This window comes from Theropithecus gelada, chromosome 1 (assembly GCF_003255815.1).
Source record: "Theropithecus gelada isolate Dixy chromosome 1, Tgel_1.0, whole genome shotgun sequence".
NCBI lineage: Eukaryota > Metazoa > Chordata > Mammalia > Primates > Cercopithecidae > Theropithecus > Theropithecus gelada.
In genome coordinates, this window is record NC_037668.1 from 221,332,197 (window position 1) to 221,344,681 (window position 12,485).

The 12,485-nt window shown below is 41.2% G+C and overlaps 1 protein-coding gene across 6 annotated transcripts in view; it reads left to right on the forward strand.

Moving 5' to 3' along the window:
• Positions 1–12,485, forward strand: part of GCSAML (germinal center associated signaling and motility like) — a 63,945-nt gene that overhangs the window by 30,934 nt on the left and 20,526 nt on the right. The window contains exons 3-4 of one of the 6 annotated variants that reach the window (XM_025399885.1): positions 2,335–2,450; positions 7,336–7,511. The exons of 3 other annotated variants lie outside the window; for them this stretch is intronic. In XM_025399885.1, the coding sequence (XP_025255670.1) occupies positions 7,483–7,511 (29 nt within the window). In that variant the 5' untranslated portion in view covers positions 2,335–2,450; positions 7,336–7,482. The remainder of the gene's footprint in view (positions 1–2,334; positions 2,451–7,335; positions 7,512–12,485) is intronic. 2 more of the 6 variants (XM_025399894.1, XM_025399878.1) reach the window with 2 other exon arrangements.

The window sequence follows — 12,485 nt, forward strand, 5'->3', positions numbered from 1 at the left end:
TTTTTTTTTTTGAGACGGAGTCTCGCTCTGTCGCCCAGGCTGGAGTGTAGTGGCCAGATCTCAGCTCACTGCAAGCTCCGCCTCCCGGGTTCACGCCATTCTCCTGCCTCAGCCTCCCAAGTAGCTGGGACTACAGGCGCCCGCCACCTCGCCCGGCTAGTTTTTTGTATTTTTTAGTAGAGACGGGGTTTCACCGTGTTAGCCAGGCTGGTCTCAAACTCCTGACCTGGTGATCCACCCGTCTCGGCCTCCCAAAGTGCTGGGATTACAGGCTTGAGCCACCGCGCCCGGCCGATAATGTTTTTCTTAATAAGTTAGATTTACCAATTTATTTTTATTTTGGTAAAATACAGATAACATATAAATTTATCATTGTAACTATTTTAAGTGTGCAAGTCAGTGGAATTAAGTTCTTTCACAATCTTTTTCATCACCTCTATCAAGCGTCAGAACTTTTTCATCAGCTCAAATGGAAAACCTGTAGCCATCAAGCAGTCAGTCTTCATTTGCCAGCTCTCCCCAGCCCTGCCAACCACTAATCTGCTTTCTGTCTGTATGGATTTGCCTATTTTGGATATTACATATAAATGGACTTATACATGTTATTGTGTCTTGTTTCTTTCATTTAACATGATATTTTCAAGGTTCATCTATGTTGTAACATGTTCAGTACTTCATTCTCTTTTTTTTTTTTTTGAGACGGAGTCTCGCTCTGTCGCCGGGGCTGGAGTGCAGTGGCCGTCACTGCAAGCTCCGCCTCCCAGGTTTACGCCATTCTCCTGCCTCAGCCTCCTGTGTAGCTGGGACTACAGGCGCCCGCCACCTCGCCAGGCTAGTTTTTTGTATTTTTTAGTAGAGATGGGGTTTCACCGTGTTAGCCAGGATGGTCTTGATCTCCTGACCTCGTGATCCGCCCGTCTCGGCCTCCCAAAGTGCTGGGATTACAGGCTTGAGCCACCGCGCCCGGCCTTTCATTCTCTTTTAAAGAGGAATAATATTCCATTCTATGACTCTACCACCTTTTGTTTATTCATCTGTTGACAGACATTTGGATTTGTTTGTTGATGAACATTTGAGTTGTTTCTACCTTTTGGCTATTGTGAATAGAGCTGCTATGAACATTCACTTACAAGTTTTTGTTTGAACTCCGTTTCTAATTCTATTGGGTATACCTGGGAGTGGAATTGCTAGGTCTTATGGAAATTCTATGAGCAACTTACTATGGAACCAGCAAACTTTTCTGCTGCAGCTAAACCATCTTTACATTTCTGCAAGCAATTTGTGTTTCAGTTTCTCCACATAATCACCAGCACTTGTTATTTTCCACTTTTTACAATCTTTTTTTTCCTTTATGGCCATCGTAGTGGAATGCAAAGTGGCATCTCACTGTGGTTTTGATTTGTGTTTCCCTAGCAGCTAATAATGTTGTGCATTTTTTAATGTGCTTTTTGGCCACTTACTTGTCTTCTTTGGAAAAATCTCTATTCAAGTCTTTTGCCCATTTTTTGATTGGGTTATTTGTCTTTTTGTAAGTGTTCTTTATATACTCTGAATACTACACCCTTATGAAATATATGATTTGCAAATATTTTGTCTCATTCTGTATATTGTCTTTTAACTCTTTTGATAATGTGTTTTTGATGAACGAAAGTTTCTAATGATGAAGTCTAATTTATCTATTTTTTTGTTGTTGTTTTTGGTTTTCATATCATATTTAACAAAACAGTGAGACTTCCAAGGTCATGAAAATGTACTTCTATAATTACTTCTAAGGGTTTTATAATTTTTTGCACTTTCATTTAGGCTTTTGATATATTTTGAATTGCTTTTTTGTATATGCTGTAATGTAGGGTCCAGCTTCATTCTTTAGCAGGTGTCAATCCAGTTGTGTTGAACTGGATATACGTTTTGAAAGGACTGAACTTTCTCTATTGACACCCTTGTCAAAAATCAAGTGACATAGACCCATAGATGTTAGTTAGTATCTAGTTTAATGGGTCTAAATACGAACCATATTCTGAAGACTCTCTGAATTACATTCCTGGCCAGCACCTCTATGCCAAACTTCAGATTCATATATCTACCTATACTACAGCTTCATTTGATGGTGTTAAGAACCGAATTGTGCCCTACACCCATTCATATGCTGAAACCATAACCCCCAATGTGACTATATTTGGAGATAGGGCCCTTAAGGAGATAATTATGAGTAAATGTGTTTATAAGAGTGGTGGCCTAATGTCATAAGATTGGAATCCTTATTAAAAGAGGGAGAAATACTAGCTATCTTCCCTCCCTCCCTACCCCACTCTCTCCCTTTCCACACATGCACAGAGGAGAGGCCAGATGAGGACACAGCAAGCAGGCAGATGGCTATGATCTGGAAGAGAAGCCTCATCAGAAACCAACCCTGAGGGCATCTTGATCTTGGACTTCCAACCTCTAGAACTGTGAGAAAATACATTTCTGTTGTTTGCCACCACCCAGTTTGTAGTATTTTGTTTTGATATCCCAACCTGCCTAATACAGATGGCTAATGTGAAGCTCCAATGCAACACTTTAAAAAATGAACCCTGTTGTACACCTGACCTCCTCCAGCTGCAGGCTTCTCTTGTCAGTTGATGACAACTGTGTTCTTCCATTTGCTTAGTCCAGAAGCTTGGAGTCCATGTGGTTCCAAACCAGGTCTGTTCTGCCCATGGCACAGTATGCCAATCACTGAAACGATGAGTTTTGCGGCAGAGAATGAGTTTATTTATGAGGCAGTCAAGTGAGAAAGCAGGAGAACAGGTCTCAAATCAATCTCCCTGAAAATAAAATTTTAGGGATATTTATGGGATAGAGGAGTGAGGTGGTCCCAGGTGTAGGAAAATGTGATTGGGGTAGGAAAAAAGATACTGAGATAATCAGTAATCAGTAATCTGCTCAAATATCATCAAACTTCATGGCTCTTCATAGCACACATGTTCACAAAATGGTGTCTTTAACATGATCTGAGGGTGGAGTTTTGGGCACTGTGACATCCAAAGGTCACCCATTGGACATTCATGCAGGTCCAGTTGGGGGCCAGTGGTTTCAGCTAGCTTGAACTGGACAAGAGTTGACCCTAGTTCCTGAAAAAGAACTTAAGCAGTCATTACCACAGTGATCTAGACGTGAGAGATGTTATCTATAAGGAAACTGGTGGAAGTTTTATTATATATTGCTTAGCTATGTGACCTTTAGCTATGTAAATCTTAAAAAACTAGAAGAAGCAAGTGACCGGCTAAAAGCAAGCGACTAAAGCCAGTGAGGCAAGTTAAGTCTGGACCTAATCAAGGGAGCCCTCGGCCTCAAACATTGACCCCTCTAATTTCCACAACCTCTGTTCCTCACATCAAATCTGTCAGCAAATCCTATTGACTCTACTTTTAAAGATATCCAGATTACAATCATTTTTACAACAAATCACCCTGTCTCAACTAGATTACTTGTATTAAAATCACAACCATTTTACTTGAAAACACTTCGCTGACTTCCTACCTGACTCTAAATACAGCAAGTTGTTTCATAGTCCATGAGGTATCTACTGTCTGTGCCTTCCCCCTCCACACACATTACCTCTCTGGTCCCACTTCCCACCACTTCTCCCATTCCTCCCTCGACTGCAGCCTCACGGGCCTCCTTGTTCCTCAAACATGCCTCCTTGTTTCTCATTTGCCATGCTGCTTTTAGCTTTGCTGGTTCCTCTGCCTCGAATAGTTTCCATCTCTCTCTCTCTTTCTCTCTCTCTCTCTCTTTTTTTTTTAATACAGTGTCTCACACTGTTGCCTGGGGCTGGAGTGCAGTGGTCTGATCTCAGCTCACTGCAACCTCTGCCTCCCGGGATTACAGACGTGCGCCACCATGCCTGGGTAATTTTTTGTATTTGCAGTTGAGGTGGGGTTTCACCATGTTTGTCAGGCTAGTCTTGAACTCCTGACCTCGTCATCCACCACCTCAGCCTCCCAAAGTGCTGGGATTACAGGCTTGAGCCACCACACCCAGCCAAAAACATTCTTATAATGCAACAAATTCCGAAATTGCTTTACCAAAAAGATGAGGTTCTCACTGACTTAACTGAGACTTAAAGTAAAAATGCTGATCTGTAGTCCAGGAAGATATACAGGGATTTTGTATCCTGTAGTAAATGTTGCATCTTTCCCACTGAGAACCTTTTCAATCACATTCATCCTGAGAAATCACAGTCTTATGACCGTCACCACAAGCTCAATACAAATCACCCAAACCAGATCCTTTACTGTCCTGAATCCATTTTCTGGAACATGATGCTATGGATTAGTATTTTTTTTTTTTTTTTTTTTTGAGACTGAGTCTTGCTCTGTCGCCCAGGCTGGAGTACAGTAGCGTGATCTCTGCTCACTGCAAGCTCCGCCTCTCGGGTTCAAACGATTCTCTTGCCTCAGCCTCCCGAGTAACTGGGACTACAGGCACCTGCCACCACGCCTGGCTAATTTTTTGTGTTTTTAGTAGAGACGGGGTTTCACCATGTTAGCAAGGATGGTCTCGATCTCCTGACCTTGTGATCTGCCTGCCTCGGCCTCCCAAAGTGCTGGGATTACAGGCGTGAGCCACTGCGCCCGGCCAAAAATGGTCTTTAAAACTGTATTTAATGGCATGAAAACACGTGCAAAGGATGATCCTATTTTTGGAAATTTTTAAATCAGCGGGTGCATGTTTGTTTTCACAAAGCAAAGATGATAAATGTGTGCATCAGAATTCACAAGGGGGCTGGATGTGGTGGCTCAAGCCTGTAATCCCAGCACTTTGGGAAACCAAGGCAGGAGGATCGCTTCAGCTCAGGGGTTTGAGACCAGCCTGGACAACATAACAAGGCCTTGCCTCTACTAAAATAAATAAATAAATAAATAAAAAGATTAGCCTAGTGTGATGCACATGCCTGTACTCCCAGCTACTTGGTGGATGAGGAGGGAGGATCGTTTGAGTCTGCGAGGTACAGGCTGCAGCTGAGCCCTGATCATGCCACTGTACTCCAGCCTGGGCAACAGAACAAGACCCTGTCTCAAAAACAAAAACAAACAAAAAAGCACAAGAAAGTAGTTGAGGGTAGTAGGATTCTGGGTTATTTAAATATTTTATTTTTTCTTATTTGTACTTAATTTTCTACATGGCACTGAGAATCTAAATCAAGTTGAATATTGTGCATGTCTTTGTTCTCAAACAGCAGCCATGGCCATAAGAATAAGCAGAATACCTACGGCTTACTAAGACTCCCTTTCACGTAGCTCCTATCCATTCTACAGATGGAGAACGTGAGTTCCAGGAGATTTGTTTACCAGACCAATTTATCCTAGGATGGTACAGAATGGGAGTTAGTGCTGTAAAAATGGAAACCTTTTGTGTTACCATATTTCTGTCATTCAGTGCCTAAAAACTAACATGGACCTACTTGAGCATTTGAGGATTAATGCGCTTATTTGTGAGTAATCAGATAAGAGAAACAAAGGTTTATTTCAGAAGCTCTCAAATTTTAGTAGGAAACAGGAGGACTCCACCCCCGAGAGTTTCTGATTCAGCAGGTTTGGATCTTGAGAATTTGCATTTCTAATAAGTTCTCAGTGATGCCCATGTTTCTGGTCAAGGACCAGCAATGGTGGAACATGCTTCTTAGTGCCTTTACTGGTCCATGGATTGGCTGGGGTGGCATCACCTGGGAACTTGTTAGAAAGGCAGAATATTGATCCCAGTTTGAAAGAGTCAGAATCTGCATTTTAACAGGATCCTCAGGTGATTTGCTTACATGAGAAAGTTTTGGAAGCAGCACTTTGGTACATAGGTTCTCAAATACGAATTAGATAAATCATAAATCTGAAATGGGGTGTGTGACATTCCTGCTTGTAATATATTTTTCTTATGTTTATGATTGATAAATAAATAATACAAAACTTATAAATAATTATAAAGCACTCCAGACTCCTGAGTTCTGCTGCTGGTTAACAGTCAATTAAACTTCCTCAGTCCTGATTTCCTCATTGGGATAAAAAAAGAGTTGGAATAGGTGAGCATATAGTTTCTGATTTCAGCAAATAGATTTTGTGTTGGTTGGAAGCTGAAGAAAATCAGCCACCTGTGGTGTAAATCCTTCGGCGGGAGACATCATGAATAAGCGATTTCAGTCTCCTGACAGCCACGGCTCAGAGTCAGCTGTTAGCTAATCTCCTGCCGCTGATATTGTGGCCTCGAAATTATCACTAGAACCAGCTTGTGCTTTGTGGCTCTGGTGGGCAGCGTAGGGGAGGAAGTGGGGGACCAGATGCTGGCAACAGGTCTTCCAGGCCCTGCATTTTCCCCATTGTCATGTGAGTCTTTGAGTTGACAACCAGAACAACGGCTTCTTAACCTACCCCAAATAATTTTGATAACTTTCTATTCTCATCCTTTTTTTTCCCTTTTTCTTTCCCATCTTGTCTTTGGAAGTATCAGACCTCTGAGGAAAGGCTATTGACATTTGATCTGATTATCATTGCCAGAGCCACAAAAAGAAATTTTATTTCTAATGTTGTTTTTTTTTTTTGTTTTCCCCAAGAAGAGGCTTTCTGTTTGTATGTTTGGAAGAGGAAAACATATTTGGAATCTTGAGATCTCAGATCTCCATAATGAACAGTTTGCCTAAGAAATCATGAATCCAGGCCGGGCGCGGTGGCTCAAGCCTGTAATCCCAGCACTTTGGGAGGCCGAGACGGGCGGATCATGTGGTCAGGAGATCGAGACCATCCTGGCTAACACGGTGAAACCCCGTCTCTACTAAAAAAATACAAAAACTTAGCCGGGCGAGGTGGCGGGCGCCTGTAGTCCCAGCTACTCGGGAGGCTGAGGCAGGAGAATGGCGTAAACCCGGGAGGCGGAGCTTGCAGTGAGCTGAGATCCGGCCACTACACTCCAGCCTGGGCGGCAGAGCGAGACTCCGTCTCAAAAAAAAAGAAAAAAAAAAAAAAAAAAAGAAATCATGAATCCAGATTAATCATTTCTATTCCAGCAAAAATGCAACTCTCTTATTGCCATTCTTGTGTAATCTTATTATTATGCTCATTTCGGAGGAATAGGGAAGTCCTTACCTTGTTTCGTCTTGCGATACCAGAATTTCCTTGAAAGCAAAGTGAACCTGGATAGATTCACTCTCATGTTTCAGCCTGATTTTTTCCCACTGTATGTCCACATGTGTGTGTATGAGTGTGTGTGTGTGTGCACATGCAGGCACACACACACACACGCACACTCACACTTTCCTTTCCGCCTCCCCTTTCGAGCTCTTCCTGCCTTCTCTATCATGCGCAGGCCCCTGGCAGCTCGTGGTTGGCAGGAGCACGAACCCGTGGTCAGATGCAACGTCCTGCCTCATGCATTTTCCTCTTGGTGCTTTGGTCAGAACTTCCCCAAGTGGAGTGAAACTCAGGAGCTGAGAAACCGAGTCACTGTGAAAAGATGGGAAATTATCTCCTGCGAAAACTCAGGTGAGTCTTAACTCTTGGTGCTGCCTTTCTTGGGAGAAAGAGAACAGAGATAAGGAGGCTGAACATATGCATTTGTAATGGTGAGGTACATTGTGCTTCTAGAAGGTTGAGCCTGAAGACAGCATCCTCTAGAAGCACACAGTGACGCCCCGTTGACTCCTTCTCTTGCCTTACTCTGGGACCATGATAGGTTGCCAGATGTAGAAAACAAAAATACTGGATGCTAAGTCATATTCAAATTCCAGAAAAACTTTTTTTTTAGTATGAATGTGCCTCTTATAATATTTTGGCCATTATAACATGGGTTGTACTTTACTAAAAAGTTATTCATTGTTTATCTGAAATTCAAATTTAGCAGTGCATCTTGTAATTCATCTGGCAACCGTACACAATTGTCACGTGAATTTTTCTGCTCCTCTTTTTCTTCATGAGAGTGTAGAGCTTAACTTTCCATCCATCAGCTTTGTGGGTTGGTATGAGAATGAACAGTCAGGTCCTTGCAAATTATGGATGCATGATATGCATTTGAATGCTTCTGACTTTAGTCACACCTTTTTTGGTAATGTTTAGCCTTACACTCTTCTAATACTTCATAATTTATAGAATGTATACAGATGACAGGCATTATTGTTCTTACATCTTGCTTAATCTTAAATGATGGGTTCTACAGCATCCCACTCCTCTGTCCACTCTCCCAGTCCCCTTCCAGACAATCTTGCATATGATGTGACTACATTAATAGACCCAAGGCAAAACTCTCATCATATCACTCCTGTGCTCCAGTGGGCACCACGTAGAAACATGACTGGACAAAAAGGATATGACCTAACGCTAAGAGACTGAGTGGAAAATCCCAGCAAGTCTTGTTCTGTCTGTTTAGATTCTTCTTGACCTCTCTGTGCAGTTTCCTTACTTATGGGTATGGGGCAGAACACTCTCTGGAATGGTGGCTTATGACCTTCGGTCAAACAAAATTGGTCAGAGAAGCTGTCTTTATGAGGTAGCAGATTGTCTTCCCCACACCTGATGGTTCATGCCGTCTCCTTTCACCAGGTTAAATAGCTCAACTGTCCCTTGACTTCTTCATTTAGTCTTTCAGTAAATCCCTATTTCTTAAAGAGTTTAAGGGTGGCCGGGCACAGTGGCTCACACCTGTAATCCCAGCACTTTGGGAGGCTGAGGCGAGTGGATCACGAAGTCAGGAGATTGAGACCATCCTGGCTAACACGGTGAAACCCCGTCTCTGCTAAAAATACGAAAAATTAGCTGGGCGTGGTGGCGGCGCCTGTAGTCCCAGCTACTCGGGTGGCTGAGGCAGGAGAATGATGTGAACCTGGAAGGCAGAGCTTGCAGTGAGCTGAGATGGCGCCACTGCACTCCAACCTGGGCGACAGAGCGAGACTCTGTCTCAAAAAAAAAAAGAAAAAAAAAGCTTAATGGTTCATGGATGGAGAGGGCCCATCAAAGTTCAGGATGAGCATGAGTCTGGGCAGTAGATGGAGGAAAAATGACACAATTGTGCTGAAAGGTAAATTCAATTATTTACCCTGAAGAAAAAATGCTTCCCTTCTTTTAAAGTTAACCAATATTTATGGAAAGCCTAGGTAAGACAGTGGTCTTGGTGGCAAGAAAAAATTAAACATGGAAGGAAAATGGATATGGAGGCAAATTTTGAAAATGGATAGGCCCCTTCAAAGAACATCGTACTTAATCACTCTGACTCAGCTTTAAAAAAATAGGCATTACGTGGCTCAGATAATTAAAACTGAGAGAGAATTAAAACTTGCCAAGGTTGCCTTTGCTATAAAATTATGAATGTAACATGTAATTTATGATATCAAGTCATCCGTCATTTCCATTACACCACAATGTCTTCTTTTTAAGATAAGGCAGGTGCTAATGTGTTCTAGGTAGAAGCACAAACAGTGCACTGTACAAATAAAAGGAAGGAAGGAATGGAATTCTGATTTGGGATAGCAGGAAGGAAGGACATGTTTGAGGAATTGCCATTTGGATTGTGCTGTAAATGTTAGGCAGACTTACAAAGCAGGAAAAGATGGTCCAAGCTGAAGGGACAACCTGTGAAAATGTATGAGTTTCAAGTACACAGTATTACTGTCAATAATTGGAGCATATTGTTCAGAGATGACTCCAGTAGCAGAAGAAGTTGAGAATGAAGTTGGGGGTCTGATAACGAAGCGCCTTCAAAGGCACGTACCAAGTGGTAAAGCAGTGAACATTTATAAGCTGGAGAAAAATGCAGTGTGGCATGTATTTCAGGAAGAAATGTCTATGCTCAGTGAGTATGGAGGAATGACACAGAGAGAAATAGACAACAACCTCTTAAAATATACCAAAGAAGATGCAGGGGCAAAAGGAAAACGTCCCCTTTGTTCTCTGAAGGTTCTCTGAAATCAGTTGAGAAAAGGCAGATTAATAGGACAAAAGTCATACAAATTTATTGATCATCATTTTATTGACACAGGAACCTCAGAATGAAGATGCAAAGATGCAAAGGAAACTGTCCATTTCTATGCTTAGGTTCAACAAATTTTGGCTAGCCATGTAGAAATATGATTGGACAAAAAGGATATGACCTAATGCTAATAGACTGAGTGGAAAATCCCAGCAAGTCTTGTTCTGTCTGTTTAGATTCTTCTTGACCTCTCTGTGCGGGTTCCTTACTTATGCGTATGGGGCAGAACACCCTCTGGAATGGCGGCTTATGACCTTCGGTCAAACAAAGTAGGTCAGATAACGTCTTTATGGCCCGTTCTTACCAGAAAGATAGAGGGAAAGTTAGAGTCATCTGACTAATTTTATGGCTGGCTTTGGGGAAAAGAGGTTCTGATTTCTATCAATCACCTTGGGGAAGAGGGATTCTAATTTCTATGGCTAGCCCTGGGTAGAAAAGAGTTGCCACAGAGAGGAGGGCAGGAGAAAGAGAGCTGCTTCTGAGGCTTTTATTTTGGAGTATCATTTTCTGAGCCCCAACAAAGAGATGGTAAAGAGCTGAAATTCATTAGGAACAACCAACACGAAGAGGAAATTCAGTGAAAGTAAATGCATTCCCAAGGAGTCACCTTGGTGTGTGTCAGTCATTTGGATCACAGATGTGGTGTTAGAGAAGGCTGGAGAATGGCCTCTAGAACACGGATGCAGAGAGGCTCCTGTTGCCTTGACCCTGCTTGTCAGAGGCCTGTTACCTTGGGCAATACCTAATTTGCAGCCTGATAATTGGCTGCAGATGAGTCTGGGGAACATAGCTGCTGCTTTCTAGCCTCTGACTAGCAAGAGGGTGAAATAAATGTTGACATCGCCCATGGGCAGTGTCCATCACATACCCTCTTTAGTCTTTATATCAAAATTCATTTAGTTCTTTGAAGATTTTATCCTCCCATATAAATTTATACACAAATTCTGAATTTGTGTATTGTATAAAAAGTGCCAATTTGAATTTTGATTGGGATAACATTGTGAATATAGAGATCTATTTGCAAATTCTTCTATGTTTATGCTGATAAACTATATATATATATATATATGTGTGTGTGTATATATATATATTTTTTAAGATGGAGTCTTGCTCTGTCACCCAGGCTGGAGGGCAGTGGTGCGATCTCAGCTCACTGCAACCTCTGCCTCCCGGGTTCAAGAGATTATTCTGCCTCAGGCTATGGAATAGCTGGGACTACAGGCACGCACCACCATGCCCGTCTAAGTTTTGTATTTTTAGTAGAGACGGAGTTTCACCATATTGGCCAGGCTGGTCTTGAACTCCTGACCGCATGATCCACCTGCCTCGGCCTCCCAAAGTGCTGGGATTACAGGCGTGAGCCACCACGCCTGGCCTATGAAGATATACTATTAATACACCAGTCAAAACAATTATTTATAACCACGTTTATTCAAATCTTCTTTAATGTATTCTAATAGAGCTTTAACTTTTTGTTTTTCTTTTATTCCTTGTTAGATAGATTTCTAGATACCATATGCGATAGTAATAAATCTATGAATGACATTTTTTCCTAGCCTGTTATTGTTGGAATGCTACTGAATTTTGCAAGATGACTTTGTATCCACTAGCCTTGTTGAATTTCTCATTTTTTTTCATGGCTTTTTAATCCTACTGGGTTTACATAGTTAATATATCATCTATAAAGTTAAAGATTTTTCTATTCTTTTTTGTTTCTTACAAATCTTATAGGTATCTTTATCATGTTTTATAGCATAATTATGTTTAACAATGTCAGAATTCTTAGGCATCATTGTCTTGTAACTGATCATAATAATTTTTTTCTAAATTTGTTTTCATTAAGGTTGTTGTGTATTTTTGACATTTATATGTGGCATTTATGTTTTTGGCATATTGCCTCTATCAAAATAAGGAGATTCTACTTTTTAAAAAAATATGTAGAGATGAGGTTTCACTATGTTGCCCAGTCTGGAGTGCAGTGGCTATTCCCAGATGCAATCAGAGTACACCTCAGCTTTGAACTCCTGGCCTCAAGTGATCTTCCTGCCTCAGTCTCCCAAGGAGCTGGGATTACAGGCATGCACTACTGCACCCAGCTCTTCTGAGGGTTTTTATTGTTAATAAGGACCAAACATTATCAAATGCATTTTTAAACTATTGAGATAACCTCATGAGTCTTCTCTTAGACTTCTAAAGTGGTTAATTGTGTTAATAAATATTTTTGCTAATTACCTATCTTTTAATTTCTGCAATAAAACCGATTTGATTGTGATGTATGCAATTTTACCATAGTTTTAGATTTAGTTAACTTATATTTTATTGAGGATTACTGCATCTATTTTCATGATTGAATTGGACCTGTGATTTTTTAAAATTTGATTTATTTAATTTGAAATGAAAGTTTACCAATCTCATTAAATGGGTTGGCGTTGTTTTACATTTTTCTACTTTCTGGAACATCTTATATATGAGAGAGTATATTTGTCACGTGAAGTTTG